The sequence below is a fragment of the Vicugna pacos genome, chromosome 32 (assembly GCF_048564905.1).
Source record: "Vicugna pacos chromosome 32, VicPac4, whole genome shotgun sequence".
Lineage (NCBI taxonomy): Eukaryota > Metazoa > Chordata > Mammalia > Artiodactyla > Camelidae > Vicugna > Vicugna pacos.
This window is the reverse complement of record NC_133018.1, coordinates 1,449,597-1,477,523: the sequence shown is the minus strand read 5'-3', so window position 1 is coordinate 1,477,523 and position 27,927 is coordinate 1,449,597. Positions and strand designations below refer to the sequence as shown.

At 63.5% G+C, this 27,927-nt stretch overlaps 3 protein-coding genes and 1 non-coding gene across 11 annotated transcripts; 3 read left to right on the top strand and 1 right to left on the bottom strand.

Annotated features, from left to right (window-relative positions):
- Positions 1-5,966, top strand: RANBP1 (RAN binding protein 1). The gene is made up of 6 exons (XM_031670303.2): positions 1-289; positions 1,324-1,460; positions 2,917-3,074; positions 4,302-4,430; positions 5,030-5,095; positions 5,556-5,966. Exons 1-6 carry the CDS (start codon positions 275-277, stop codon positions 5,669-5,671), a joined length of 621 nt encoding a protein of 206 aa, XP_031526163.1. The 5' UTR covers positions 1-274; the 3' UTR covers positions 5,672-5,966.
- On the top strand, positions 5,140-5,264 carry LOC116276695 (small nucleolar RNA SNORA77). The gene has a single exon (XR_004186156.1). It is a non-coding gene; the product is annotated as a small nucleolar RNA SNORA77 (small nucleolar RNA).
- A 2,625-nt stretch (positions 5,967-8,591) lies between the features above and the next one.
- Positions 8,592-21,584, top strand: ZDHHC8 (zDHHC palmitoyltransferase 8). 3 transcript variants are annotated; one of them, XM_072952976.1, is made up of 12 exons: positions 8,592-8,800; positions 14,996-15,117; positions 15,297-15,454; positions 15,530-15,702; positions 15,876-15,978; positions 16,387-16,478; positions 16,572-16,713; positions 16,941-17,061; positions 17,135-17,244; positions 18,416-19,057; positions 19,232-19,416; positions 20,523-21,584. In XM_072952976.1, the coding sequence occupies exons 1-12, from the start codon at positions 8,697-8,699 to the stop codon at positions 20,692-20,694; spliced, it is 2,124 nt and encodes a 707-aa protein (XP_072809077.1). In that variant the 5' UTR covers positions 8,592-8,696; the 3' UTR covers positions 20,695-21,584. The 3 variants fall into 3 exon arrangements, with proteins under 3 accessions (XP_072809077.1, XP_072809076.1, XP_072809075.1); XM_072952975.1 differs by having other exon boundaries at positions 15,297-15,370; positions 18,416-19,416; XM_072952974.1 differs by having other exon boundaries at positions 8,594-8,800; positions 18,416-19,416.
- A 1,395-nt stretch (positions 21,585-22,979) lies between these two features.
- CCDC188 (coiled-coil domain containing 188) lies at positions 22,980-26,039 on the bottom strand. 6 transcript variants are annotated; one of them, XR_012066190.1, is made up of 10 exons: positions 25,432-26,039; positions 25,136-25,243; positions 24,872-24,976; positions 24,727-24,783; positions 24,561-24,620; positions 24,374-24,438; positions 24,142-24,199; positions 23,958-24,007; positions 23,541-23,867; positions 22,980-23,078 (listed from the first exon to the last, which is right to left on the bottom strand). XR_012066190.1 is itself a non-coding variant. In XM_072952979.1 (10 exons), the coding sequence occupies exons 2-10, from the start codon at positions 25,489-25,491 to the stop codon at positions 23,681-23,683; spliced, it is 807 nt and encodes a 268-aa protein (XP_072809080.1). In that variant the 5' UTR covers positions 25,492-25,535; positions 25,968-26,020; the 3' UTR covers positions 23,490-23,680. The 6 variants fall into 6 exon arrangements, 5 of the variants coding, with proteins under 5 accessions (XP_072809080.1, XP_072809082.1, XP_072809078.1 ...); XM_072952979.1 differs by lacking the exon at positions 22,980-23,078 and having other exon boundaries at positions 23,490-23,867; positions 24,872-25,033; positions 25,432-25,535; positions 25,968-26,020; XM_072952981.1 differs by lacking the exon at positions 22,980-23,078 and having other exon boundaries at positions 23,490-23,867; positions 24,872-25,033; positions 25,432-25,455; positions 25,968-26,015.
- Positions 26,040-27,927: the final 1,888 nt, after the last annotated feature.

Sequence of the window (27,927 nt, the reverse complement as noted above, 5' to 3'; positions counted from 1 at the left end):
GCGGGAAGCGCGGGGCGGGCTGGACAATGAGAGTGTCCGCCTCCTGAGCCAATAAAGCTGCGCTGGTTTTGAATCGCGTCGTGTTTCCCGCCGCCGGGGTCAGGGGTCGGGGTTCGGGTCGCGGGGCGGAGGGAAGAGCGAGCGAGCGGGCGAGCGAGCGAGCGGGCGGGCGGGAGGTGCCGGCGCCAGACGCGGAGGAAGGAGCTGCGACCAGCCGCCGAGAGGCCGCGGAGCCAGCGACGACCGAGCCAGCCGAGCCGCCGCCGCCGCGCTCATGGCGGCCGCCAAGGTGGGCCGGGCCGGGCCGGGCCGGGCCGGGTGGGACGGGGCGGGGGCCGGGCGAGAGGGGGCCGCTACCGGCGGCCACGTGGGCAGCCCGCGCCGCCACCAACCCCCGCCGGCCTGCGGGCTCGGGAGTGAGGCTGCGTGACCTTGGGGCGGTCTGGCCTCGCTCTCTCTCTTTGCCGCCGGGTCGCGCGCGGGCTGCCGGCCTCCCGCTCGGCCCCTGTGGGCCCCGCACCGAGACCGCGCCCGCGGCCCGTGCAGGGCCCATTCATCCTGTGCTGGTCTGCGAAACGCCACCTGTCTCCGTCCTCTCGCGCATCCCTGTGGCGGCGGGGGCTCCGGGGGTGGCCGCGCGGCCCGGTGAGGTCCGGCCGAGGGGCCGGCGAAGGCCAGCATTTCTGGGCTGAGCCCGGGAGCGAAGACTTGGGCATCTTACTCTTGGGGTCTGTGGCTCGCCAAGCCACGTGCTCTGTGAGGCAACGTAAAACACGATCCTTTGTGCGCCTCAGTTAGTCCTCTGTACTGGATGTGAATCCTGTGGTTTTAATCTGTGCTAGTTATTTTGACGTGTAAATGTAGTTTTCTCAACCGAGATAAAATTGCTGGCAGAATTGTGAATTCTGTGAAAACACTAGCAGTCCGTGGAAACTTTTCTTCTCTTCTAAGCAAAAGCACAGATTTTCTCAACCAGTAAAAACTCAAAGGGTTGCTTTTGCTTTGAGGGTAACGCACCCCTCGAGCCCTCTTCCATGTCAGTGTCCTTAATCTGCACTTGGCAGGATCGTCACCCACATCTTACAGATGAGGCGTTTTTTCCCTGGCACTGAGAGTTTAGGGAGCCCAGGCAACCTGCCCAGGTGTGTTAGTTGTATCTGGGCAAGGGTGTCAGAGTCAGGGTCTCACTGCAGGCTTCCTTGGCTCGGGACCCTTTTTCAACCCCTAGCTTTGAAGTGAGGCCCGCTCTAGTGGGGATGCCCACTGCAGGCACCAGAAGCTCTGACTCAACCAGCAGGGTCACGTCTCCATCCTTCTCCACAGGACACCCACGAGGACCACGACACCTCCACTGAGAATGCTGACGAGTCCAACCACGACCCCCAGTTTGAACCAATAGTCTCTCTTCCTGAGCAAGAAATTAAAACATTGGAAGAAGACGAAGAGGAGCTTTTCAAAATGTAAGCAAGCTGGCGTCTGTGGAAGCAGATACCTTTGGTGCGAGGCCTTAGTTTTTACGGGTGTCAAGCTCTCAGCTTGACCTTCAACCACACCGAGGGTCTAGTGATGACCAGTCCCACCAGGAATCAAGGCAGCTGTTAGAATCCCCTCACTTAGAAACTCACGGGTGCCCCTGCTGCCCTGAGGCCTGTCCTGGGGAGGGCACAGGCGCTCCCCAGTGTCCTGTCACCACTGCTGTGTTCGTGAGGGATATTTTTCCAAACCTCTGTCCTTGCCACCTGCCTCTTAAGATTCCCACAGCCTCCTGCCGCTGACTGAGCAGGGATCTTTACTGGCATCGCTGTCCTTTTCTTTTCCTTTAAAGTGGGGCACCCTGAAGTTTATGAATTTCTCACTCAGTATTTTTGATGCATACAACATCTGGAATTACAAGTGAACGCGGGTTGTGCTGCAGTTACGAAAGTTACTTTCTAAAAATCTTACATGCTTCTTGGTGTTTTTGGCAAGAGGCCTCAGTGCTGTCACTTCAAAGCAGTGCTTGTACAAGCTGTGCATCCAGATGTTGGTGGTAAGGTGCAGTGCCACACTGACAGAGAGGAGACGCCAGTGTAGTTATGAGTTAGTGGAAATGGGGCAGGGTGCAGACTATCCCCCTCCTGTCAAATTCTGTCCAAGACACCAGGTGAAGGTTTGAGTGCTTTGCTGTGGGGAGGAGGAGAAAGCAGCAGGAATCGCTAGCACTGTAGCCCCTCCCTCTAAGGGAGGGAGGAGCTACCCACCACTCCCTGGGGCCTGGGCAGGGAGAGGGGTGCGTGTTCCTTGGGTCTCAGAGTTTGCTGGGCAGTTCCCTGAAGCCACTGGTTCTCTTGGTCCGTTCCGCCCAGAAATGCTGCACCTCCTGGCGTCCTGGGGGATGTGGAGCTGGCAGGGGTCCATGGCAGTGGGGCCGGGGTGCTTTCATGGGGATGCATCTCCCTTAACAGAGCTGAGTTTGGGACAGAGAGCAGAGTCTTCTGCACAAAAGGGACCAGTGGAGCTGGGGTCCTGCATGAAGCAGGCAGTGGGTGTGGTTGGGGTGAGCCCTCAGGACAGGACTGCCGGGCGCCCCCTGGTGCTGCTCAGGGCAGGAGTGGCCTGTGCAGGGCTCCTCGGCCTCCGTGCTGCCGCTATAGCCCCAGGGACACCAGGGAGCCCCTGCACCGCAGTGGCAGCCTTGCCTGGGAACACGGTGGGCGCTTCTAGGAAGTTGGGTCTTCTTGTTGGAAAGTGTGCCACTGTAGAAAGGTTTTTTACTCAATTATAGTGAAGTAAAAACTCGGAGTTTGGCCATCTTGCTCTTCTGGTGACGAGTTGTGGTGGTTGGAGTAAAAAGAACGGGGAGGGCGTCTGCTTGGAAAACCAGCATCGTGTGTCCCCTCCTGTGGCGTCAGCTCCTGCTCGTGGCTTTCCCTGCAGGCGGGCGAAGCTGTTCCGGTTTGCCTCGGAGAACGACCTCCCAGAATGGAAGGAGCGCGGCACAGGCGATGTCAAGCTCCTGAAGCACAAGGAGAAGGGGACCATCCGCCTCCTCATGCGGAGGGACAAGACTCTCAAGATCTGCGCCAACCACTACAGTAGGTGGTGGGGCCGCTGTGCACGGGGCGCCTTCCCACCCTCCCTTGTCCTGTCCCCACGGGGTCCCTGGGGGAGGACAGGGAAGGGCAAGGAGGTGGGGGAAGGCCGTCTCATCCTCAGCTGCCCGAGAAACAGCATGGGGGTGGGCAGTGGCCAGCGGAGGCCCTGGGACAGGACTGAGAGGTCAGCCCTGGGCATAGCGTGGGGGATCCACAGAGTCACCCAAGGCTTGGCTAGGGAAGATGTAGCAGCGAGTTCCCCGCCGTGTGGGCTGCTCTGCGGTGCTGAGTGTGTGTCCAGACGCAGGCGCATCCTGGGCTCCGTTCCTGACCCGGGGCGGTGCCTGCATTTCTGGAGGGGATGCATGTCTGGCGGGGCAGGGCCGCTCGTCTGGGCACACGGGCTGACCGCTGGTAGGAGCCCGAGGGATGACCCCAGAGGGTGATGGGGCAGAATGGCCCTAGCAGGAATGGCCGTCCCTGCACCACTCTCCTCCACCTTCATGCTCTGACTCCACGTCCCAGCCTGGCCGGCTTCCCTCTAGCAGTTCTGCCGTCTACCTGCTCCGCCCAGCCTGCGTGGCCCTTGGGTGCTTTTGTTCTGCTGGGAGCTTGGCCCTCTCGGGTCTGTGGGGCCAGTGCAGGTGGGCGGCTGTGCTTGTTCCTGGCCATGGCTCTGTCTTCTGTGATGTACAAGCTTGTCACAGGCCCTCGGTGTCCACTCCTGGTGGCCTTGTTCTCTGTGGTATCTGTGAATAGTGCAAGGCTGAGTTGTTGCCTCGGTCTGACCATGTGCCCTCCTGGGTGATGGCCCCATTTCCCACCTTCTGCCTCTCTGCTGTGCCCCGCCTTCTGTGGGCAGGTCCCTGATGGTGTGGACACGCAGAGACACAGCCACGGGATGGGTGCTCTTCACAGGAAGGGCTGGGCCTGCTAGGCCTTGTGGCCCATGTCTTCCCTGGGCCTGGAGGCGGCTTGGGCAGGGGTTTGGCATTGGAGCCCTTGGATGAATTGGGATCGGAGACCCTTGCTGAGGTGTCTTCATAGTCAGGGAGCGGGCCACCGTTTTCCCAGATTTAGGACAGTCCTGATTTTAAGTGAACATGAAGTTGGGGTGAAATCCAGACCCCAAACCAGTCCTGTTTTGCCCCAAGAAGGGCCTTCAGTGGTTGGGGTGGGTAGGCTGGCTTTGTAGCCAAATCGTCCTCATGGGACTTCTTCCTCCAGTCACGCCGATGATGGAGCTGAAGCCGAACGCAGGTAGTGACCGCGCCTGGGTCTGGAACACCCACGCAGACTTCGCAGACGAGTGCCCCAAGCAGGAGCTTCTGGCCATCCGCTTCCTTAACGCTGAGAGTAAGTGGGGTCTCGGGCCAGCCTGGCGGCTGCTGCCTTCTACAACACACTGCTTTGGCTGCAAACACCAGCACCGTTGCTTTCCAGGGAGAATTGACAGCCACTGGGAAGCAGTAGGGGCCTCTCCTTTTTCTGCTGTCTGGTGGCCCCTCGGGGAAGGAATCTACGTGCCCAGACTCTGAACCCATGAGCAGGGTGTGTCCCCTTACCATCACCTGGTTGCCAGCAGGGGCTCTCCCCACCCTGACCTCTCCCCTGCTGGGGCATCTGTTTCCAGCCCAGGTGGTCAAGAGCTGGGCCCAGTGGGCCCTGAAGGAGTTGGGTGGATGCTGGGGCCCAGCACCCAGTAGCTGACCATCAGATGCTGAATGGACCTTGCTCTGCGTGTAGGGCCTGGAGGGCAGGATACCTAGAAGGGCCTGGCCCCCTGCCCCATGTTGCTCTGCCCAGGCTGCTGCAGGGTCAGAGGGAAGTGGTCCAGCTCCCCTGTGATCGGCGTGGCCGTGGGACAGGCCTTGTGAATCTTGGAGCTTCAGACCCGGCAGGATGCATACTCTTCACTGCTCAGGGCTCTTAGGGAGCTTCTTTTCTTTCTACAGATGCACAGAAATTCAAAACGAAGTTTGAAGAATGTAGGAAAGAGATTGAAGAGAGAGAAAAGAAAGGTGCTTGGGCGCCCGTGGGGTGGGGAGGGTGCTGATGGGGCTCTGCAGACTCACTCTGCACCCGGTCGTGGCCCCGGGCGGGTGCTTTTTCCGTCTGCCACAGGAATGTCCAGGGTGCTGTGACCATTTTGACCTGTCAAGGGCAATGCAGCCACCCTGGTACATGGGTGCTTTCTGGGGAGGGGGGCGAGTCAGGCCCCAAGTATGTGCTCACTGGCCTGGCCTCGCGGCCCTCGGCCTGGCAATCAAGTCACGAGGTCTGCCTGGAGCCCCCAGAGGCTGAAGGGGCTTCAAGAGGCCCTCGTGGTCACCTGCTTACTTGGGGTCCTGTGGTGGTTGCCGAGCACCCTGACGGCACTGGGCGTGGGCAAGTGTCCACCTGGTGGCCCTGGAGGCACGCAGCGATGGGCTGGGCCTAGTGGTGCTTCTCTGCTCCTCACACATCCCTGTGTCTCGGCAGGATCGGCCAGGAATGACAGTGCCGAGACGGTGGCTGAGAAGCTGGATGCTCTTACGGTGAAGGACCGCGTGGAGCCGGAGGGCGCGGCCAAGGAGGGGGCCGGGGAGGAGCAATGAGTCCAAGGAGCTCTGTGTTTCCTTTCTCCACATCTCTTCCCTCTTTCTTTTTTTAATTTTTCCCTACCCCTTCTTTTCAGTTCGTTTTTATTCTGTTTTGTTTTTTACAAGGGACTTTATATAAAGAACTGACTTCCAACATTCAGGTTGTTTTTTTCCTAAGTTTTTGCCCTATTGAGGACTTCAGAAAGTTCATTCCCTGGTCATGAGAACGTGCTGCGCTGACTTTCTTTTCCATGGTGGAAACACTTATTTATAGTCATCAAAAGTAGTGAATAAACACATTTGAAACCTGCGTGGAGGCAGGAGCGTGTGTGCGCCGGCCCCGTCCCGGGACTGTGGGTTCCTGCTGGCTCTGCTGTCGCTCGCTCTACCATGGCCTCCAGGCTGCTGTCGGCCATGGGCCGCGGTGTCTGAGCCGGTGCTGGGGGGTAGGTGGGCCTGGGAGGCCGGTGCTGTCCTCTGGAGGCGTAAACAGCCTGGCCCTTACCTGTGGCCAGGAGCCGGGAGGCTTTTTCCTGGCCGAGGGGTAGAAGGGAAGCCCACCAGATCACCTTGGCTGTGGCACGGGGAGGCCACGTGGGTCTCCAGGCTCCAGCCAGGCTGTCTTTGGTCAGCCCTCAGTCCCCGTGGAGGGAAAAGCCAATCCCACAGCATACACACCTGGCCTGTCACTGGGCTCCACAGACTTCTTCGGATACCCCGCTGCTGTCTTCGGACACCTGTCTTCTCGCTCCTGGCCCACCCCCTGGAATTGTGGACACCTGTGGTAGCTCTCAGTAAGGAATGTTTTCGAGAATGCAAGTGGGTTAGTGCCATTCAGGTTTGCCTTGTAAAGTGGGTCATCCTAACAGGAGGTTTTTAGTGTGCTGTGGGCTCCAAATGCACAGTCATCCCTGTGGCGGCCTATGTCTGGGGGAACATCCCAGGCTGGGAGGAGCCCCCACGGGTTGGAGAGCATGCCAGGACCTGACCCTGGAGTGGCCGTTCCTCCCTGGTGGCTTTGCCATTGCACCTCTCAGAGGCTGTGCGTTGTGGCCGGCCTGTCCTGTCCTCCCTGCGGCCACATCCAGTTCAAACCTCCCATTCTTGGTCTCTGGCGGACTCACCCCATAGGAAACCACCCTTGTTTTAAAAGCCAAACTGCAGGCCTCACTTGCCCCTGCCCTGGCAGCCCCAGGCCTCCCTCCCTCACTTTTGGGTGCCTGTGGTGGTCCTTCCCACCCAGGGAGGGACGCTGAAGTTTTCCCAGCTCCCCATCCCTAGGAGCTAGAGTTGGACCCCATCGTGGTGCATCAATGGGAGAGGCTGGTCCAGGGTCTGGTCCTCCAGGGAAGGGCAGTCAGACACCTCTGCAGACACAGAAAGGATGTTGAATGTCTGCCTGCTTTGGGCTCAAATACTAGCGAGATCCCACCTGCTATAAGAAGAAGGGAAGTGAACCTGATCCCTTCTCTTGGGTGAGGACATGTGTCCAAGGGGGAAACCCTGGGTGGGGATGGTCCCTCAGGATGGCTAAGAGACAGCCGTGCTGTGACCAGGATGCATGAAAAGGTGATAACCAGGATGAACGGGGACACCGTGGGACCCTCTGATCCCCCAGCCAACATGTGTTCAGGCAGACGTCTGGTGACATGGGCGATGGTATGGGTATGGTGGGGGGAATGGCTATTCCATTCCAGGTCAGTCCTCTGGCCTGTAGCTTGGGCAAGCTTTCTGCCGTGCTTGGGAGAGGACGCCTGGGCCATGGCCACGCTTGTTCCTCACCACCTGAGATCCTTCTGCCCAGTAGGCAGGGACTGCAAGGGCCAGGCCTGGGGTGGGGCTGCAATGTGTCATACCCCAAGGCCCCCAGGGGCTGAGGCAGAGTGGGAGGTGTCTGCTCCAGGTGGAGTCTGCTCCCTGCTCACCTCAGCCCTGGGCCTCCTGGAGTGGGAGCCCGCCACTGTTTCTAACAGCTCGTGGCCCTGCCTGCTGGGCTGGGGCTTCAGAGGCCCAAGTCCAGGCAAAGAGGGGCCTCCAGGCCAAGGAGCCCCAGGGCCAGGGAGGGTGAGGGCCCCAGGTGGATGCCCTGGTGGGTCTTGGTTTCAGAGCGGAGGGCCCTGGGGGCGTGTCCTCACTGTGGAGGCTGCGACATGCCCAGGTCCCAACCTCCCAGAGGCTCGACTGCTGCATAGAGGCCAACAGGCTGCCCGTCGTCTGCCCAGCACTGCGAGGCAGCTCACTGGTCCACCTTAAGCGACAGCAGTGGTGGCGCTGGTGGGTGGGATTTCCTGCAGGAGGTGGGCCTGCCCGCGGGCCTATCCCAGGCAGAGGCAGGGTGCCTGGTGCTTCCCGAAGGGCTCTCCAGCCTGTCCTGGGAGGCTGAGGCTCCCACCCTCACCCTCCTAAGCCTGCAGCCTGGGCCCCCACCCTCCTTACGTTGCCTGCTGGCCTCTTGGTCCAGCTGAGTGCCCAGTGGGCAGGGGGTAAACAACCAAGGTGCCCTGCAGTGTCACTGTGCCAGGGGGCTCAAAGAGCTCCCAGGTGAGGGTGTCAGCCTGTCCCCAGGGACACACTCTGAGGTGTTTAGGGAAAGTTCTATGCAAGCAGGGCCCAGAAGGGGACCTGCGTGCCACAGTGTCAGGATCTGCGGACTGGGGACGGGGCCTGGTGTTCACCCTGTGTCCACCCAAGGGGCAAGGCCTCAGGTGTGCGGTGGCTGCGTGGCTTCAGAGGGTCCTGGCACTTGGCTAGCTGGGGCTGCGAGGTGAGGCCCTGCCCCGGCGGGGGTCCTGGGCCAGCTCCGCCCTGAGCACTGGGGACGGCGGGGCGGGATGGGCGGCAGTCGCGAGGGGCCCCCGCCTGGCCCCACGGTCCCTACTGCCGGTCCACCTTAAGGGGCGCACTGACATCAGCACGCCGTCGCCGCCACCGCCCGTGGGGTGGGATTTCCTCCGCTGCCGCTGCTGCCGCCCGGTCCTGCCTGTCCAGTCGGCCCCGCCCGCCCGGCCCCGGGGAGGGATGCGGCGGCGCGGCGCCCAGGATGCCCCGCAGCCCCGGGACGCGCCTCAAACCCGCCAAGTACATCCCGGTGGCCACGGCGGCTGCGCTGCTGGTTGGCTCCAGCACCCTGTTCTTCGTGTTCACGTGAGTTGGACGCATCTCTGGGGCCAGAAGGGGCAGGGCTGTGTCCAGCGGTGGACACAGCCTGGCAGGAACCGGCCGGGGCTGGCAGGCTGGGAGGGGTTGTGGGCACCAGGGCTGCGGCGATAAGAGCCCCCACCCTAAGCCGAGGCTGACGTCGCCACGTGCCCATCCTGGGGTGCCAGGGACAGGTGAGTCCTGGGAGTGAGGACACTGGTGTCCAGCAGATACCTCATGCGTGTGCCAGGCCGGCCCTGGGTGTGAGATGCCAGGCCAGGCAGGGGAGTGTGTGCAGGGGCTGCCCAGGGTGTGGCTGCGGCCCTGCCCTCCCCACAGGCTGCCCAGAGCCACTGCCACCAGCCCTCCTTGTGATGAAGGTGGGTGGCTCTTGGGTGCCCTCCCGGCTGCCCGGCCCCAGGCCAGAGTCAAGTTGTTCCCGCGTAGGTGTGGCCTGGCCCGCCTGCCACGTGCCTGCCCCACAGTCACCGCCGACGCCGGCCGGGCAGTGCCCTCTGCTTTTCCTTGACCTCCTTCTCAGGAAGGCTCAGTGGTCACAGCTGGAGGGGCCAGGTGAGGCCACACCAGGGACACCGGCTGTGGTGGGTGCTGGACACTTGAGGTCGAGGGCAGGTGGTCTCGGCCGGGCAGCCTTAGCTGCTTTACCTGCGGCTCAGGCTGGCTTTCAGCCCAGAGCAGGTGCTGACGACATAGCTCCCTCTGTGTGGTCATGCCCCCCTGCCCCAGGCTCCTAGGGCTCAGGGAGGGGTCAGGGGCCTAGGCTTCGGTCACACAGATCTGCCACCACCCCCGTCCACAGTCCAGGTTGGGACACAGCCTGGTGACCAGAGCAACAACCACTCTGGCCCTCCTGGGGGCCTGTAGCCAGTGGGGCGTTTGTTCTGAGGCAGGTCAACCCCTCAGCCTGCGGGAGCCGGGGCAGGGGTGGGCAGGCGTGGGCCTCAGCGAGGGCGCGGGTGGAAGGTGGCGGGGCCACACTGGGTGCCCAGGGGGACAGGCAAGCCCCTACCTGGAGGCTGGGCTGGGTGGGCACCACAGGCTGCCAAGAGTGTGTTTAAAAAAGGCCTGTGTGGACGGGCCTATTTCTGGCTTCCGTGAGCAGACGTGTTCTTCCACTCATGTGCTGCCGGCTGTGGGGCTGTGGGCAGCTCAGGCAGGACAGCGAGAGGACACATGTCCCACTGGGGCTTCTGGAGGGGCCGACCCTGGCCCCGGGGCCTAAGCAGGGGTCTCGGGGAGTCTTGGCACTGCTTCCGGGCAGCCTGGCCTCGACTTGCTGGTCCTGGTTTCTGACTTCCCAAGTGCATTTTAGTGTTTGTCCCCCTGACTTTAAAAGTAATACATGTTCTCTATTGAGAACTTGTGAAATGCAGGGAAAAAGTTTAAAAGGAAATTGAAATCAACCCCACCCCAGAGAGCCTGCCCACCTCCTCTCCTAAGCACACCCGGGCCCCCTGAAGGGTACTTGCTGTGAGCCTTCCTGTGATTCCTGAGGGTCCTTCTGCCCTCTGTCCTCACCCTGGAGCTCTGAGCCCAGTGACACCGATGCTGAGAGGTGCAGTTTTCCCTCAGGCCAGCACAGGTGTTCCCTGCGTCTTGCCTGAGAGAAGGTGCTGTGTGTTCATTTGGAAGATGGGAGTGCCAGTGCAGCAGTCATCCAGCCAAGGGACCCTTGCTCGCGCCCTGGGGCCAGGCTCCCTGCACCCTAAGACCATACTTTGTGGCCACATGGCCACCGGGGACCCAGGCCTGCCCGCAGCCCGGCTGTGCTGCCTCGTCTGAGGAAGCTGGGTTTCTGAGCAGGGGCTCTGCCAGGCAGCCTAGGCCCATTGACGCCACCACTGCAGGTGATTCTGGGCAAGCAGGGCCAGGCAGTCCCTTCCTGGGACAGGCCTCTTGTTACCCTGGCTGGCACCCACACCTCTGCCCTGGTTCTGGGCGCAGGCTCACGGCCTGCCCTGCCCTGCCCTACGGGCCCCTCAGGGCTTCTTCTCTGCTCCCCGGAACTTCGCCGGACTCCAAGTGGCCCCTGGCCCCCTCTCTACACTCAATAAACATGAGTAGCCCCCTTCGGGGCAGGTCCACACAGGCAGCAGCTCCTTCAGGGTGGGGAGCCCAAGCCTAGAGGGCAAAGGACCCCTCCCTCGGGCCAGCTCGCTGAGGGGTCAGGACCAGCAGGACATTCAGATGTGTCACCAGGAGAGGCTGGGGTGCAGAAAGGATGCCTGGAGGTGGGGGTGTCACCTCTGAGGATGGGCAGCATGCCACAGGCCAGGTTCCCAGTGGCCCTCCTCCTCCAGGAAGCCTTCCTGGGTTCTTGGTGTGGTCCTGTCTCCTTGGACCCCATAAAGCCTTCACACTCACTCAGTGCCATGCTGGGTCAGGTGCTGGGAGGGATGAGAACCCCCAGGCCAGGTCTCTGCCCCTGCCCTTTCTCTTCCTGGATCCACTCTGCAGAACAGCGGGGACCCTGTGAACTTCAGAGAACCAGGGCTGCTTGGCAGGATACCAACACCCGCGGCCGCACTGGGCTGCCTTGTCTCTCTCCAGGGACAGTGGGCTGACCTCTGGGTTGTCACTGTGGGTCCCCAGGATGGGCCTGAACTCTCCCCACACTTGGAGGCCCAGTCGGGCCGCAAGGCACAGCCTGGGACGGTGAGGGGTCCAGCACAGGGCCAGGTAGACGGGGCTACTGGCAGGGACCAGACAGGAGTGGAACTTGCTTCACGTGGCCTGGTGCCCCTGGCCCCCTGAGCTTGTTTCCTTACCTGCTCATGTGTCTGTAGGGATCGGCTGGTGGGTACATGTGGCCAGAGGCCCTGCCTGGCCGGACCAGGGCAAAGTGGCTGAAGACCCTCTAATCCTGTGTGCCCCATGTGTGAGCTTCACTAACCAGCCTTAATGAAGGACCTGATTTAAATGAAAACGTCTGAGTTAAAATTTTCCATTGCGCATTTAGCCTCGGTCGCGTGCTGCCCTGCAGAACCCCACCTCCCCCCGACTTGGAGCCTCAGCCCAGGTGGGGCCACAGCACAGGCGTGTGGCCCTGATGCTTGGGGGTGGGGGCTGGCCGGGGGAAGGGCTTGGAGCCTTGGAGCTGGGCCGCTCCCAGGCCTGCCCTGGGCCCACAGTGTGGCCGCAGCCAGCAGATAATGTACGACCCCTGCCTGGCAGGGTGAGCCTGGGGCACACGGTTGCCTGGGGGACGTGGAGTGTCATCCCTGTGGTTAGAGAGGTGGGCTGGGCAGCGTTGCCTGCCAGGCTTGTCCACACAGCTTGTGTGTTCACGCACAGCCTCACGCCCACCGGGTCCAGAGAGCAGAGGGAAGTCCAGAGAGGTCGGGGCGTGGGGGTCTGTGGGCGGAGGGCGTGTCTGCATCTGTGTGTGTGTGAATGAGGGTGCAGGCATGCCACTTTTGCCTGCGTGTGGGTATCTGTACACACAGTGTTCTCACACGTGTCTTACATGTTGACACATCGGCACACATGTGCTGTCTGTGTGATCGTGTGTACGTGTGTGGTCATGTGTATGCACGCTTGTGCAGTAGGTGAACATGTACCCACACACGTGTGCCTGGAGCATCGTGTGTGCGTGCTGGTGCACTGCACACATGTGCTTGCCTGGGGCCCTGCACTTTCATGTGGATATGTGTGTGACCATGTGCCCATGTGTGCTCGTTCATTTCTCCTCTACTTGCCATTTCTGGGCCTGGGTGGCGTTGGCTGGTGAGCCAGTCACTGGTAGGACACAGTGCAGGCCTGGTCCCCCTTATGGCCCAGCAGTGGGGTCGGGTGGTGGGAAGAGCGGGGATAGGACGCGTGAAAGTGCCTGATCCTGGGTCTGAGCCAAGCCTAGGAGACTGGAGGTGGTGAGTGAAGGGGGCAGGGGCTCATGTCCCAGTCAGAGAACCCAAGCCCCCTCCAAGCCTGCCCAACATTGGCTAAGCCCACCCTGCGCTCCCCGGGTACATGCTGCCCCAGCACGCAGCGGGTAGCTGGTGCCCACCAGGACGGAGGCCACCCAGCGCCTCACTGTAAGCGTTGCCCCTTTGCCCATCCCTCACCCCAAGCATGTCACTCAGGGCTGCTGTCCATCTCATGCAGTCTGGGGAGTCATCGAGGCTCGGGAAGGACAATGCACTGTGGACCGCCAGGCCTGATGGGAGCTCTGGTCAGCGTGGGGCTGGGGTTCAGTCCCTGCCTGCCTGCATGACGGTTGAACCACAGCTCAGATGTAGACTTACCCCCAAGACCCTGGGTGACAAGCCCTCAGACACCTGCTCCCTGTCTGTGAAATAGGGATGCACCTGGTTTCAGCACATCTGTCCACTCTCGGCCGCCCGGCACCCTGGGTCCCCTCAGCCCCTTCCTCTCCGGGAGCAGGCTGGCTCCACCGCATGTGACAGTGTAGGTGCCTGAGAGCCACATTTTACTTTTGCACAGACCATGTGGCCAGCCCTCTCCAGAAGGCGTGTGGGGAGCTGGCCTGCACCAGTGGGTGAGGTCTGTGGTGCCGCATCTCTCCCCAGTTCTGGGCATACCTGGCTCTCTCACCTGTCCCCACTAGCACCTGGGCCTGTGTCTCCTCCCTATTCTTAGGTAGACCGTGCCTCAGGGACCCACAGTCATCCTGCCAAATGGCATTGGATCAGAGGCCCCAAACGCGCATAGAGCGCTGTCTGTATGCCAGGCTCCAGCATGCAGGGATGGGGGATGTGGAAGGTGTCTGCTCCGGGCCACCTGGGCAAGGGGTGGCGGAGGAAGGCCCTCCTGGCAGAGGGAACCTGTGTCCTCAGGCTGTGCATCCACCTCATGACGGGTCCTGGAGCAGAGGAAGGGGTAATCACGGCTCCCAGCCTGCGAGAACACTGCCGTGGGAAGCGGAATCTTTAAATAGCCTCTCGTTTCCACTAAAAATAGAGAAGTTCTGCTGCCATGGGGGTGGTTGCTGGGGCGGCGGGGCTGGCTCCTGGCCAAGGCAGGCGTGGGTGCGCCAGTGTGGCCAGCGTGTGCTGGGCGGTGGGCAGGGCCACGGGCACCACTCACCCTGCTGGTGGCTGCAATGCCCCATTCTTGTGGTCGAGGCTGCTGTGGGGATCCCCACTGGCCCCCCACCTCCACGGAGGGCCTGAGTGTGGGGAGGGTGCCCCTGCTTGTCACACGGCCATGGGAGATGAGGAACTGAGGCCAGAGAGACTTCGTGGCACCCAGGTGGGCTGACTCAGGGACCCACTGCAGAGTCGGGGCAGGAGCCCCAGGCCATGTGCCAGACCTGGTGGGTCTCCATGGGGGGACTCTGGCCAGGTCCTGCCAGGGCTGAGGAAGACACTCCCTCTGCCAGAGCATCCAGCAGGAAGGTGTGCAAGACCTTTTCAGGGAGCCAAAGGGAAGGCTGGGAAGGCTTCCTGGAACAGGGGGCAGCTTGGAGCCAAGTGGTGGGAGATGGCAAAGGGGTAGGGGTGCCATGCTTTCAGTTTCCAGATATTCTGCCCTGCCATGTGGAGACAAACTAAAAAGAAGGGGCCGCCCAGGTGGGGGGATACACCCAAGGCCCAGACCCTGAGACAGCACCCCTCAGGGAAGAGCAGGCCCCATGTGCTTACGGACCTCTGACTGTGGCTCCCCACACCACACTGCACAGTCTCCCTGGAGAAGGGGCCCTGCTGAGCTGGGGCAGATCGGGGTGGGGCCCAAAGCAGGCCTGAGCTGCCTGGTGGGTCACTGGCTTCCATCCCTCACAGCACATGGGCAGAGTAGCCTCCTTTCCTGCCCAGGGCTCCCACCCCTAGTCTGTACCCCTCCAGGCAGGGGACCCAGGGAAGATGCCAGCCAGGGCGGGAGGTTGTGGCTAGGCTCTGGCCACCCCTCCTAAATGATGTGACCCCGCCTGTGGGCCTCTCTGAGCCTCAGTTTCCTCATCTGGGAGTTGTGTTCCTAACAAGTACTTGGGGGTGCTGGGACCAGAGCTGGCACACAGGGAGCCTGTGCACAGCCCTGATGATTAGAGGTCTCCCAGCCAGCCTGTGGCAACAGTGGCCTCCTGACTGCCACTCTGAGCACAGTGGTAGCCTTGAAGCTCTGCCTGCACATGTGTGGCCACACCTAATTCCTCTGCCCTGAGAATCCTCCCCACACACCCGCCACACCCCAGACCCAGCTCTGCCCTGCTGTCTGACACAGGTGCCCGTGGCTGACACGAGCCGTGTCCCCAGCTGTTCCCGTCTACAATGGCATCCTCTTCCTCTTCGTCCTGGCCAACTTCAGCATGGCCACCTTCATGGACCCCGGCGTCTTCCCCCGAGGTAGGGCCCTGGGCCGGAGCAGCTCAGCAGCTCACTTGTGCTAGAGTGTGAGTGGCTGACTTGGGAGAGCCTGGCGGGGGTGGGGGTAGGAGTAGAGGGCCCCAGTGGGCGGGCTGGCTGGGGAGAGGTTCTGCCAGGGAAGTCACTCTCCTGCCGCCCCACCCCGTCCTGGCCCACAGCGGACGAGGACGAGGATAAGGAGGACGACTTCCGGGCCCCGCTGTACAAGAACGTGGATGTGCGGGGCATCCAGGTCCGTATGAAGTGGTGCGCCACCTGCCACTTCTACCGCCCGCCGCGCTGCTCCCACTGCAGCGTCTGCGACAACTGTGTAGAGGTGACCACCCCTCCCACCCCCACCCCAGCCCTCCTCCCTGCCCACTGTGCGCCCTGACCCACTGCTCCTGCCCAGGACTTCGACCACCATTGCCCCTGGGTCAACAACTGCATCGGCCGCCGCAACTACCGCTACTTCTTCCTGTTTCTGCTGTCACTCAGCGCACACATGGTGGGCGTGGTTGCCTTCGGCCTGGTCTACGTGCTGCACCACGCGGAGGGTCTCGGTGCCGCACACACCACCATCACGTATCCTTGACCTGACCACGGGGCCATGAGGGGACACCTCTCGGGGGTCTCGAGGCTCAGAGTCCCTGGGGAGCAGGCTTCCTCCCGGAATGGGTGGTGGGGAGGGGTGGGTGGTTTGTCCACAGGCACCTGCTCTGTGTCTTCACCCCTGGCCGTTGGCCTTAACAGGCCAGCATGGCTGTCATGTGTGTGGCTGGTCTCTTCTTCATCCCTGTCATTGGCCTCACCGGCTTCCACGTGGTGCTGGTCACTCGGGGTCGAACCACAAATGAGCAGGTGCAGACCTGGTGGGGCTGTGCAGGGTGGGGGTGGGGATGGGCATGAGAGGGTCCCAGGTGACCTGAGGGAAGAGCAGGGATGCACAGGGGCTGGGGGTGGGTCAGGGCAAGGCCATGGGGGCTCTGAGCCAGTGTGGCCTGGGCAGCTGTGGTGGGAAGCTCTGGCCCTGCAGCCCCTGGGGGTGGTTTGGGATGTGGGGTCTGGACTGCCCTGTATCCTGCTCACTCCCACCTGTGGACACTGTAGTCACTAGGGAATCAGAGCCCAGAAATTCCATAGCCACACACAGGGGCTGGCCCTGGTGACCTGGGTGGGGGCACCCCTGGGCTGGCCCGGCCTGTCCCCATGCCCTCCTTGGCCTGGACCCAGAGTGGCTACGCTGGCTGAGGGGTTCGCTGTCCACAGGTGACCGGGAAGTTCCGTGGGGGCGTGAACCCCTTCACCCGTGGCTGCTATGGGAACGTGGAGCACGTGCTGTGCAGCCCCCTGGCACCCCGGTGAGGCCCGGGGGGGTGGAGGGGCCTCTGCTGGGGTGGGGGTCAGCCATGGATCCTCAGCCTGATCAACTGACCGCTCTGCCGCTGGTGCAGGTATGTGGTAGAGCCGCCCCGCCTGCCGCTCGCCGCCCGCCTGAAGCCGCCTTTCCTTCGGCCGGAGCTCCTGGAGCGAGCGGCACCTCTCAAGGTCAAGCTGAGCGACAACGGGCTAAAGGCTGGCCTGGGCCGCAGCAAGGTGGGGCCCGGGGTGGGCCCGGGGTGGGGGGAGGGTGGACCGGGGGTGGGGCGGGGGTGGGGCCTGGGGTGGGAGAGCGTCAGACTGTGGGGGTGGGAAGCAGCCCAAAGTCAGGGGGCCTGGACGAAGTTGGATTCTGTGGGAGAGTCCACACCCCAGGAAGGAGTCCCGGTTAAGCCCCACCCCTGGCCTGCACCCTATCCACCACTGACCACGCCCCCTCCCAGTCCAAGGGCAGCCTGGACCGGCTGGATGAGAAGCCGCTGGACCTGGGGCCACCGCTGCCCCCCAAGGCAGAGGCCGGCACGTTTGCCAGCGACCTGCAGACCCCACGCCCGGGCAGTGCTGGTGAGGTGGGGGCGGCCGAACGGAGGGCGGGGCGCGGACTGATCCCAGCTTGACCGTGGTCCGTCTCCTCCAGAGAGCGCCCTGTCGGCGCAGAGGACCAGCCCCCCGACCCCCGCCATGTACAAGTTCCGGCCCGCCTTTCCCACGGGTCCCAAGGCGCCCTTCTGTGGGCCGGGCGAGCAGGTGAGGAGGCCCCGCCCCTCCCCGAGGTCCCGCCCCCGAGGAGGTCCTTCTTGAGACCCCGCCCTCGAAGGCTCCAGAGCCCCACCCCCAGGCCTCACCCCCGAGGGCCCCGCCTGGGTCACAGAGGGTGCGGGCATCCCAGCTGGGGGCGGTGGAGCAGGGCAGGGCAGGGCAGGGTGTCCAGGGAGGGGCTGGCACAGAGTCCTGGACCCCCCCCACACTGCCCTTGGCCAGCGTTGCCTCTGCCCCCAGGAGCCTTGTGTGCCTGGGTGCCTGGAATTCCACCATTAGTCACTGCATACGCCGGCGTGGAAGCTTCAGAGGAATCTGAGATTGTTTGAGGAAGCACGCGGAGCAGTGGGCAGCCTGAGCAGGGACCCAGAGCCCGAGGTTCCTGGGCTGCCTGCCTCCTTCAAGGCCACTCAAGGGCAGGGCCATGGCTGGGATGGCACTCTTAGACCAGCCCATCTCCCCCAGGGACGCCCTCTCCACCCCTACCAGTGTCCTGCCTGACCCTGCCTCTGGGGCCCACTGGTCCAGGCAGTCACTCTGGGCCTCCCTGGCCAGTGTGTGGTGGCCCTTCTGGGGAAAGGGGATCTTTAGGTGGTTGCCCCCTTCCTGGGATTGTCCTGTGTCTTACGAAGGGTCCAGCTGGTTTGCCAAGTGCCTTGAGGTTATATTTGCCCCCAAACACGCCCCTTCTGGGTTTTGAGGTTCCACAGGCTCTTGTCCCAGCCCAAGCCCAAGCTGGGTAGTCTCCGAGGGTACCACCCTGGTGTCTGCAGCAGCCAGCTCTGGCCTTGCACTGCCCGCCCTGCCCCTCAGCTGTGGGGTGTCCGGGGGAGGGCCCTGGGTCGCTGTGGAGTTATCAAGTCTCCTCCAGGTCCTGCTCCCCAGGCTGACCCTGCACCCCCTTCTCACCGGGGGAGCGCAGCAGGGTCAGATGTGCAGCCTTCCCTGGGGAGATACTGGAGCCCTGCTCCCCTCCGACCTGTCCCTACTTCCTTCCGTAGTGGGCAGGGGACAGAGAGCTTCTGGGAACAACTCAGTTGCACCTGCTGCTACCTTTGATGCTACCAGGACTGCCACCTCCAAGTGTGCACAAGGCACTTGGTGACCAGGCAGGGCATGGCCGGTGGGCAGAGGTGGACATCACCCTCTCTCCCTGCAGGTCACGGGCCCTGACTCTCTGACTCTGGGGGAGGACAGCATCCACAGCCTGGACTTTGCATCTGAGCCCAGCCTGGACCTTCCTGACTACCCGCCCAGTGGCCTGCACGCGGCCTACCCACCATCCCCACCACTCAGCGCCACTGACACCTTCTCGGGTGCCTTGCGCTCCCTGAGCCTCAAGGCTGCAAGCCGGCGGGGTGGGGATCACATGGCCCTGCAGCCCCTGCGCTCCGAGGGTGGGCCCCCCACGCCCCACCGCAGCATCTTCCCCTCCCATGCGCTGCCCAACCGCAACGGCAGCCTGTCCTATGACAGCCTGCTGAACCCTGGCTCGCCTGGGGGCCACGCGTGCCCGGCCCACCCCTCGGCGGGTGTGGCTGGCTACCGTGCTCCCTACCTGCATGCAGGGGCAGTGGGTGACCCCCCGCGGCCCCCGCTCCGCAGCTTCAGCCCCGTGCTGGGTCCCCGGCCACGGGAGCCCTCGCCAGTGCGCTACGACAACCTGTCCAGGACCATCATGGCCTCCATCCAGGAGCGCAAGGACAGGGAGGAGCGCGAGAGGCTGCTGCGCTCTCAGGCCGACTCACTCTTCGGAGACTCGGGCGTCTACGATGCGCCCAGCTCCTACAGCCTGCAGCAGGCCAGTGTGCTGTCTGAGGGCCCCCGCGGCCCGGCGCTGCGCTACGGCTCCAGGGATGACCTGGTGGCTGGGCCCGGCTTCGGAGGCGCCCGCAACCCGGCGCTACAGGCCTCACTGTCCTCGCTGTCCAGTGCCGTGAGCCGGGCGCCACGGACCTCCTCCTCCTCCCTGCAGGCCGACCTGACTAACAGCAGTGCCCCAGGGACCCGGCCCCCCAGTGGCTCGCACAGGTCGCCCGCACGCCAGGTCCCTCCGTCCCCTCCCGGCACTCCTCGCTCGCCCTCCTACGGGGGCCCCAAAGCCGTCGCCTTCATCCACACGGACCTCCCGGAACCGCCGCCCTCACTGGCCATGCAGAGGTGGGTGCTGGGGTGGCAGTTGGCTTCCTGGCACAGGGCAGCTCTCTGGCCGCCTGCAGGACCTCTTGGCCAAGCTCATGTGGGTTGCCCGGGAGGCCTGTGGCTGCCTAGCGGGGAGGGCCTCACCCACCTTGAAGGCTTCTGGTGGCCTATGTGAGGGCTGCCCAGTTCCAGGGTTTCCCAGCAGGTCTGGGAACGGGGGCAGAAGGATTGAATCTTGAGCCCAATGCCCTACATTCTGCCCCCACCGCACAGACCCAGTGTGTGGGAGACCCTGGTGCCACTGGCCCCATCCAGAAGGCTGAGTCAGGGGGATGTCACCCCACAGAAAACATGCCACCCTGGGTGCACACAGGCCCAGGAAGCAAGGGCTTCCCTGCTCAGAGATGGGAAAGCTGAGGCTCAGAGTGGGCAGCAGGTCCCAGGCCCCAGAGGTGGGTGCGGGCTGGCTGCCTGTCAGGGTCAGGTCCAAGTACGAGAGCTGAGCACCTGCTGTGTGCCAGCCCCATGCTGGACATCACCAGGCGTCAGCCAGCTGCTGGGAGCAAGGGATGGGTTGGCCAGGAGGTTGGTGTTGTGGGTGCAGGTCAAGAGGGTGCCAGCCAAGAGGCAGCCAAAGGAGGGAGGGGCTCCTGCCCACATGAATGTTTGGGCAGCAGTGTCGACCACACCATTGGTCAGTGCTGGATAGGCTGGGGGGCAGAAGGGCAGCCCCTCGTTTTCCTAGGAGGGAGCAGGGAGGAGGCCACCTAGTCACCTCTGGGCTCCAAAGCTCGAGGCACCAGGACAAGGCAGGGTCCAGGGTCTCAACTGGCCAGCGTCCCTCTGACCTCCCTGTATTGTGTGGTCTGTGCCAGTCCAGTGGGAGTGACCCAGTGGCTTGGGAGGCCATTTTGGTGTCTCTCTGTCCTGTGACAGCAGGGCCCTTCCCCTGCAGGCTCTGCGCCCTGACGCAGCTCCATGTGAGAGCTTTTGCACTCAGATCAGGGGCTGCCCAGGGTTCCATCTGTGTCTGTGTCCTCTGTCCCATTGCCTCTGCTGGCCTCTGTCCTGCCGTGGTCCCGTGTTCACCGTGTGCGTGCGTATGTCTGCTTATTTTGATGCAGGGACCACCCTCAGCTGAAGACCCCCCCAAGTAAGCTTAATGGGCAGTCCCCGGGCCTGGCCCGCTTGGGCCCTGCCACCGGCCCCCTGGGGCCCTCCGCCAGCCCCACGCGGCACACGCTCGTTAAGAAAGTATCCGGCGTGGGTGGGACCACGTACGAGATCTCGGTGTGAGGACTGACTGCCACTCGTCGCCGTGGCACCATGGGAGCCAGGAAGCCCCAGCGGCTGCCCCCCTCCCAACTTCTCTGCCCCGGGAGAGGAGGCCCAGGCTTGGTGTGGACGCATCGGCGGGAGAGAGAACCACGCCTCCACGAGCCTATCCCTCGTCCTCGGCCCGGCCACCCACCCATCTGCTCACCAGGGCACAGCCCAGACAAGGGCCATGAGGCTGCAGGATCTATGTGCTGGCCCCATGGGCGGGGCCAGCATGGGGGCTGGACTGCACCTGTGCCCCTGAGATTGTCACCAGGCCAGTGCCCACCCATTTCCCTTACAGATGGGTCCTCCCAGACCGAGGACCCTGCCGCCCGGCTGCTCCTAACCCTCTGGAAGCTTGTGGCTTGGCAAGGCCTTCTCTTCTGCGGGGAGTCCAGGCCCAGCTCTGGGTTTTGAGGGACCGTGGGCAAACGGGCAGCCAGCTGTGGGTGGGGTCCTGGCTCCGTGTGTCTCGTCTGGCCCAGCTGGTGGGCGTGTCCCCGTGTCTGTGCGCTGAGCTGCCCTGCTGCGTCCCATGTGTTAATGCTCAGGCCCTGCTGCTCCCACTGCCGGGAAACTCGCTTTAATCGAAGCCTTAACCTCTGCTTTATGCTCTTGTGGGAGGCTCTGGGGGCCGGGGGAGCAGCCACAGGGGGCCCAGAAGACCCCCACCCAAGGCACGCAGCATCCAGGCCCCGCTGGAGCCTCCGCGCCCATGTGGGAAGCACATCGGGGAGGGTCGGCGTTTTGTCTGGCGCCAGGGACCCGCGAGTAAGCACACGGCAGCGTCCGCTTGCGTTGTGTCTGTTTTATGTTTTTATATCTACATCTATATATCTATAATTTTATTAAAAAAAGAAAAAGAGTCATTTTGATCCTTTCCTTGAGCCCCTGGCCTGGTGGGGGGAAGAGCGGGTCCAGCTCCGGGAGAGGCCGCTGACTTATGCCGAGTTGGAGGCCGGGGAGGTGGGGGCTGGCCGGCTGGTCTTTGGCTGACGGGCGTGAGGCTCCCCTGGGTCTGCGTCATCCCTGGCAGTGACAGGCTGTTTGGAGAGCGGCTGGGGCTGCAGCAGCCTCAGGGGCCCCCGGGGCTCCGGGAGTAAGGAGTGCCCGCTGGCTGGAGGCCTGTGGGGCCACCGCCACGTCCTGTAGCTGCGGCCCCTGGGGCGGGGGCAACAGGAGCACACAGGTTTCCAGAGCCACGTGGGAGGTGCGCGGGCCTCGGGCGCCCAGTGGGGGTGGTCCTGCCTTGCTGACCTCCACTTTCTGCTTCTTTCTCATGGGACGCTGCAACCGCAGGGGGTGGACCGGCACCTGCAGCCGTGGATGGGGGCGGCGTGGCCAGCCCCGGGCGCCCCCCGGCCTGCACCTGTGCCACCTCGGCCTCCCTGAGGACCGCCCAGCTCTGCGGGCCTCCTGGAGCCCGGCTGCTGGGGCGCCCTACCGCGGGGCTGTGTGCCGCCTGCACTCGGCTGCCTCCAGCCTTTTCCCCAGCCTCTCGGGGCCTGAGCGGGACTCCAAGTAGGCCACTCCAGGGCTCAGGACAGCCCAGCCCAGAAGGACAGCCCAGGAGGCAGGCTGCCACGGACCCTGGGATGTGGGCTGGGGTCCCCTGTCCACCAGCTGCACCTTGTCTGACCCCGAGCCCACCAGGGCCCGTGACCCTGTGCCCTCCCACCTCAGGAAGTCCCCACCTGCTGCAGAGATTCCAACGCCCCAGGCAGAGGCCCCTGGGCTGCTGGGACCAGCACGGCCTTCCCAGGTGCCTCGTCCCCAACCTCCCTGTCTGACCGAGCACTTTACATGACACTTCCTCCCCAGGGAGCCTGGGCTCTGTGGTAGGCCGAGTAGGGGCCTCAGGTGCCCCTGCGGATCAGTGCGCTCCCCTCTCCCCGCACCCAGCACACGGACAGATGCCTTAACCTCCTGGAGCCCCCACCAGGTGGGCCGCAGGGGCCTGGCCAGGGCGGGGTGACCCCGCTGTCCAGCACGGTTCTGCTCATGCTCTGCCCTGGCCCCGCCTGGGCGGTCTTGACTCCACTCGGAGATGCTCTCGCACCTGGGGAGCTCAGAGGGCCTGGCTGCCCACAGCCCTGCCATCCCCAGACAGCTGGGCAGGGCCACCTCCAGGGGAGGGGTGGGGCCCTGGCCGCCTGCTGCCTGGGCGGGGGCTCTGTTTCTCCCACTTGGGGGTGAGCAGCCACAAAGCGGTTCTCTATTGTTCGAAAGGTATCCCTCCCACCCCACTTTCATGCACTAAATAAAATCTTTGGTGTTTATCTCCATGACTCTGTCCACAAATGTGGTCCCCCGTCTTTCGAGCCTTGGGCAGTGCCAGGAGCCTGGACTGGACAGGGACCCTGGGTTGGGGAGGGAACAGGAACAGGGGTCATGGTGGTGACTGGGCAGGTGTGGGGAGGGTAGGGTGGTCAGCCAGATAGGAACAGGGTTATGTGAGGGGTATGAGGCCACTGGGTCAGCAGAGCCAGGGCTGAGACCCTGATCCCTGTGGTCTGCTGGTTGGGTCGGCCCCAGGGGTGAGGCCTGAAGAATCGTGTCCTACTTTTAGTGGAGCTCCCCCTGCACACCCTCAGAGCCCCTCTGGGAAGGGCTGGGGGCTTCCTCTGGAGAGGCTGCCATGGGCCAGGAGGCTGGAGCATGGGGGATGAGGCAGGGGCGCCACTCTGAGGGACCCCCGACGGCAAGATTGGCCTCAGAAGGTGGCAAAGGCCCTTGCCCCACCCCATTTCCATGGAAACAAGCTCACAGGCCATGTGTGTCATGACTATATGTCCACCACAGGCCCAGCCCTCAAGACAGACCCTGCCTCCATCCTTCTCCAAGGCTCCTGGCAGGGACAGTGCGTGGCCGTGCCATGGGCAGGGGCCAGAATGGCTGCTGGGCACCAGGGGCAGCGCTGACTGCCTGGCCTCCTCCTCGCTGGGGCCGTTGGGCCTTCGGCCTAGAAGGGCAGGAAGTCATCCACCTCGAGGCGCAGGAACGGGCCCAGCAGGGCCCGGAGCTTCCAGACGGCGGCGCGGCTGAGCAGGGGCGGCACCAGCCCCTCGAAGGGCGCGGGGTCCACCACGTACACGTAGGCGGCGGTGCAGGCCAGCAGGGCGCCCAGCAGCAGCCTCAGGGCCAGCAGCCTGCGGGCGGCGGTGGTCAGGGGCCGGGGGCGCCCGTGGGGACTGTCCCTGGGGACTGGGCTCTGCCCGGGCGCTCACATGGCCACCTACCAGAGCTGGCCTTTGAGGCCCTCGGAGCATCCCAGCTGCAGTGGTGCCTTCTGCGGGAGAGGGGCGGGGTCAGAGCGAGGTCTTGCCCCCCGACCCTCCAGCGCCCAGGTAACTGTGGTCTCCTGGCCTCGCTCTCCTCCAAGTGGGGCGTCCAGGGTGGGACCAGACCGGGAGAGGGGCTTACCCTTATGCATGCCATTTGCTGCTCCTTCCTGGCCTGGGTGCGGCGTTGGGCCTGCTCCCTGGGTGGGAATCCATGTAGTCAGTGCCACATGCATCACCCCCCTCAGCCTGGCACCACCTGGCCTGGTGCAGTGGAACTGGGGAGGGGTCACGGATTGGTCCACCCCATCCTGACCAAGACAGCTTCCTCTGCCTGGGCTCAGGGTGCCCCCCAGTCCCTCCATCCACATCACCCCATAATCTCCAGCTGGATGTCCTCCATCTGGTCCAGCACACCCCGGATGTCCTTCTTGAGGTTCTGGAGGGCAGAGAAGGTAAAGCAGGTGCACCATCTCCACTGCCCTGCCCCTCCCCTGCCCCTCACCACCCCGCCCAGTCTCTGCCCTCCCCTCCTCTGGGTGTCACCCTTTGGGGACCTACCAGGAGCCCGGTGGCCTGGTTGTTCAGGGCCATATGCACCTCGGCCACGCCATCCCACACCTGGTGGGAGGGGGGAGACTGGGTCACGCCCCAAGGAGCAGGACCCGAAATGAAAGTACCTCAGCAGGTGGGACCCCGGCGCCCCTCCCACCCTGCAGGTGGGCACCTCGGTGATGGCCATCTTCTTCCTCTCAAAGGACAGTCGGATCTGCTGCAGCTCGTTCTGGGGGTGCACAGTGTGGGCACAGGCAGGGCCAGCAGGTGGTCAGCACCTCCCTCCCCGCCCACCTGGCCTGGCTCCTAGGGCTCACCTGGGACTGCTGCACGAAAGACTCTTCTCCCCGGCATAGCTCCTGCTGCAGCAGCTGCAAAGGGGCCCTGTTCTCTGGGGGCCGGGCGCTGGCCAGCTCAGGGGGCTGCAGAGGCGCCCCTGGGTCAGCCCCAAGGCCATCAGCAGCATTCATGGTCATAGACTGCTTGGAAGTGGGAGTGGGGGTGTAGTGCATGGAGTCACAGGGTCACTGCTGGCAGCCACCTGTGGTCCCACCGGGGCCAGGCCCCCACCACACACTTACCCAGGCCAGGGCCGTGCAGCTGGAGTGCTCCCGGCACAGGGGTAGGAACTGCTGACCTGGCCCCAGGAGGGCCCCAAGCTGCTCCCGAAGGTCCTGGTTCTGCCTTTTCTGTGGGTGGGGGCAGAGAGATGGGACCACCTGGCACAGCTGCCTTTCAGGTGGGAGGCTGAGGCATAGGGGCCAGGGGCAGAGGGGAGAGGGCGTGGCCTGGCAGGGCTGGGAGCAGCTGAGAGCTGGGCCCCAGCCAGGTGCTGAGCGCATGCTGGCCCTGTAGCTGCAGCGGGCACCACACTCACCAGATTCTGGTTCTCCTGCTCCAGCTGGAGAAAGGACTGCTCTGCAGGCCCCAGAGGCATGCTCTGGAGCTGGGAGGAGGCTGCCCTGGGCGAGGCCGGGGCACCTGACCCCGGCGGCAGGGGTGGGCACGGGCAGGGTCTGGGCCCTGAGCTGGGCCCTGCCCCCTGCCTGGATGTCCCCTGCTCCCGGCCCAAGTGCAGCGGCCAGCCCCACCCCAGCCCGGTGTCTACACAACCCTGTCTCGGCCCTGCTGGGTCTCTCGGCCTCTGCCGCTGCCTCTCTCCCTCTTCGCTTGGGATATAGCTCCCAGGTACCTCACCAGCCACCCTGGGTCCCCCCCCCCCCGCCCCTGGGGCTGGGAAAGACCTGGCTGACTCCATCGAGTGGGTGGAGCTGAGAGGCACCAGGCAGGGCCACCTTACAAAGCCCTGGCAAGGTGGGTCCAGGCATCCTCCATGGCTGCTCGAAGCTGGGGGTTGGGGGCACTGGGGGTGGGAGTGGCCACAGGGTCCCAGGGTTTTTGGCCCCTCCATACCTCCTCCCTGTGACCCCTTCCTGAGCCCAGGTCCAGGCTTTGGCCTGGCCCGACCTGCCACCCTCTTACTGAGGGCCCTCTGGGTGTCATGGCTCACAGGTACCTCAGGGGACCTGTCACAAAGGCCTGGGCATGGCCAGGGAGGTCATAATGGGCTGGGGTTGTGGCCAGAGCCAGGGCTGGCAGGGCCCCTCCCACCAGGTCCCTGCTCCTGAAGCGGCCCCAGCTGTCAGCCCTCTGCGTCTTCCTTACCACACCCGCCTCAGCCGGTCACTCAGACACGTGGTGAGAACAGAATCAGTCAACAGACAAGGTGTCCAGTGTGACCCCACGCCCGTGCCCCTGAGTGCAGCCATGCTGACCTTTCATCCCGCACAGCCAAGTCTCACGGCCTCACTCCTCACACAGGGGGCGCCCTACAGCCTAGCTTTTTACCTAACATATCTCCAAGGTTCTAAAAATCATTTATTAAACATTTCAGTCCTGCAAGGACAGTTACTAGCCTCTCTTTACAGGTGGGGGAACTGAGGCAGGAAGACACTGAGTCCTGTGCCCAAGGCCACCTGCTGTTCAGTGCCGGGGAGGGGTGTGTGTGGGGGAGTGGGGGGACCAGAGTCTCCTCCTCAGAGTATTATTTTAACAACTGCAGAGGGCGTCCAGGGGTGGAGCCCGAGGCAGGCCCCTGGACGGTCTCTCCTCCCTTCTTTCCAGCATCTGTCATGCGGTCTGTCCCATTGCACCCCTGCTCGGAGCCCCTACCTCTCTGCCCCTTTCTCAGCTCCCTCCCTTGTCCTGCGGGTGCACCCTTAAGCAGAAAGATGGATTAGAGGAAGCTTGATCACCTCCCTCCTGTCCCTTTGTCCTTGCCCCTCTGCAACAGCCGGGGTCCCTCTATTCACCCTGGACTCCAGGCCAGGCTGGGGGCTGGCTTGGGCCAGTGGGCTGTTACCAACGTGTGGGCAGCAGAGATCTGAACAATGCTTTTGTGTTGGGCCTTGGCTCTCTTGGTGCTCAGGGGACCCTCTGCAGAGGGCAGAGGGAGGGCACGACCTTGCTATGGGATGCGAGGTCACAGGGAGGGCGGCTCTTGTCACTCAGCTGGTCCCCAGCTGCCTCTAGCAGGGTTGACAAGCCCAGTGAGATGGCAGGGACTCACCCACAGAGCCGGCCAAGTCGCCGATGCCTGGTTGACCGGCACTGGTTTTAGACTCCGAGTTTCTCAGAGGTCTATCCCTCGGGTCTAGATCATGAGCTACCTCGAAAGTCTGAAGGCATCTTACTGAGACCTCACGCCTGCTGGGTGTGAGGCTGGGCCGTCAGCTCAGAGGGCGCCTCCCGCAGAGGCTGAGGCGCCCTGGTCGTTGGCGCTGCCGCCCAGGCCCTGCTGCAGCCACACTTTAACAGTTCTAGACTTCTCTGCCTGCCGTTCTTTGAGAACCCCTCTTCTTTTTCAGAGCTTCCTGTTCTGTTTTAGGGATAAAGTGGACTTTGAGGGGAGGGGAGCTTTCGATTCCTGCGCTTTCATTGTGGTTCTTTTCTTCTGTCTGGTCTGAAACCTTCCTATCAGGCCCTGCCGTCAAGTGTCTGGTTTCCTACTCCTGTGCGCAGGTAGACGGGGTGGAGCTGGGCTGTTTTTCTCCCTGTTAGGAGCTGGAGTGTCCCAAAGTCAATCCCCTGAAGGAAGGCCTCCTGCCTCTGGGCAGGTGTCTGGAGAGGGGGACAGCTCAGGGAGTTTGCTTGGGCAGTCCCGGTGTCACCTGCTGTCCCTCATGCATACTGGATGGCCATCCCAAGCCATCCCCTAGCCAGCCTGGTTTAGGGGCCCTGCCTCATCCACACTCAGGGGGCCAAGTCAGCCCCCACTTCCCATCCGAAGAAGTTTGTCAGCATCCCTCGTCTGCAGGTGGCCTCGCTCCTGTCCTCTTTATGGGACAGATACTCTGTAGGCATTGCCTCAGGG

Bases quoted from the DNA above. Each gene is read 5' to 3' on its own strand.
- ZDHHC8 (XM_072952974.1), top strand. From the start codon at position 8,697: ATGCCCCGCAGCCCCGGGACGCGCCTCAAACCCGCCAAGTACATCCCG. The intron at 15,979-16,386 runs GTGCAGACCTGG...CGCTGTCCACAG, and splicing joins GTCGAACCACAAATGAGCAG to GTGACCGGGAAGTTCCGTGG. The intron at 17,245-18,415 runs GTGAGGAGGCCC...CTCTCCCTGCAG, and splicing joins TCTGTGGGCCGGGCGAGCAG to GTCACGGGCCCTGACTCTCT.
- CCDC188 (XM_072952977.1), bottom strand. From the start codon at position 25,965: ATGGAGGGGCCAAAAACCCTGGGACCCTGTGGCCACTCCCACCCCCAG. The intron at 24,784-24,871 runs GTGAGCCCTAGG...GTGCACCCCCAG, and splicing joins CTTTCGTGCAGCAGTCCCAG to AACGAGCTGCAGCAGATCCG. The intron at 24,621-24,726 runs GTGCCCACCTGC...CCCTCCCACCAG, and splicing joins AGAAGATGGCCATCACCGAG to GTGTGGGATGGCGTGGCCGA.
- RANBP1 (XM_031670303.2), top strand. The intron at 3,075-4,301 runs GTAGGTGGTGGG...TTCTTCCTCCAG, and splicing joins GATCTGCGCCAACCACTACA to TCACGCCGATGATGGAGCTG. The intron at 4,431-5,029 runs GTAAGTGGGGTC...TTCTTTCTACAG, and splicing joins CCGCTTCCTTAACGCTGAGA to ATGCACAGAAATTCAAAACG.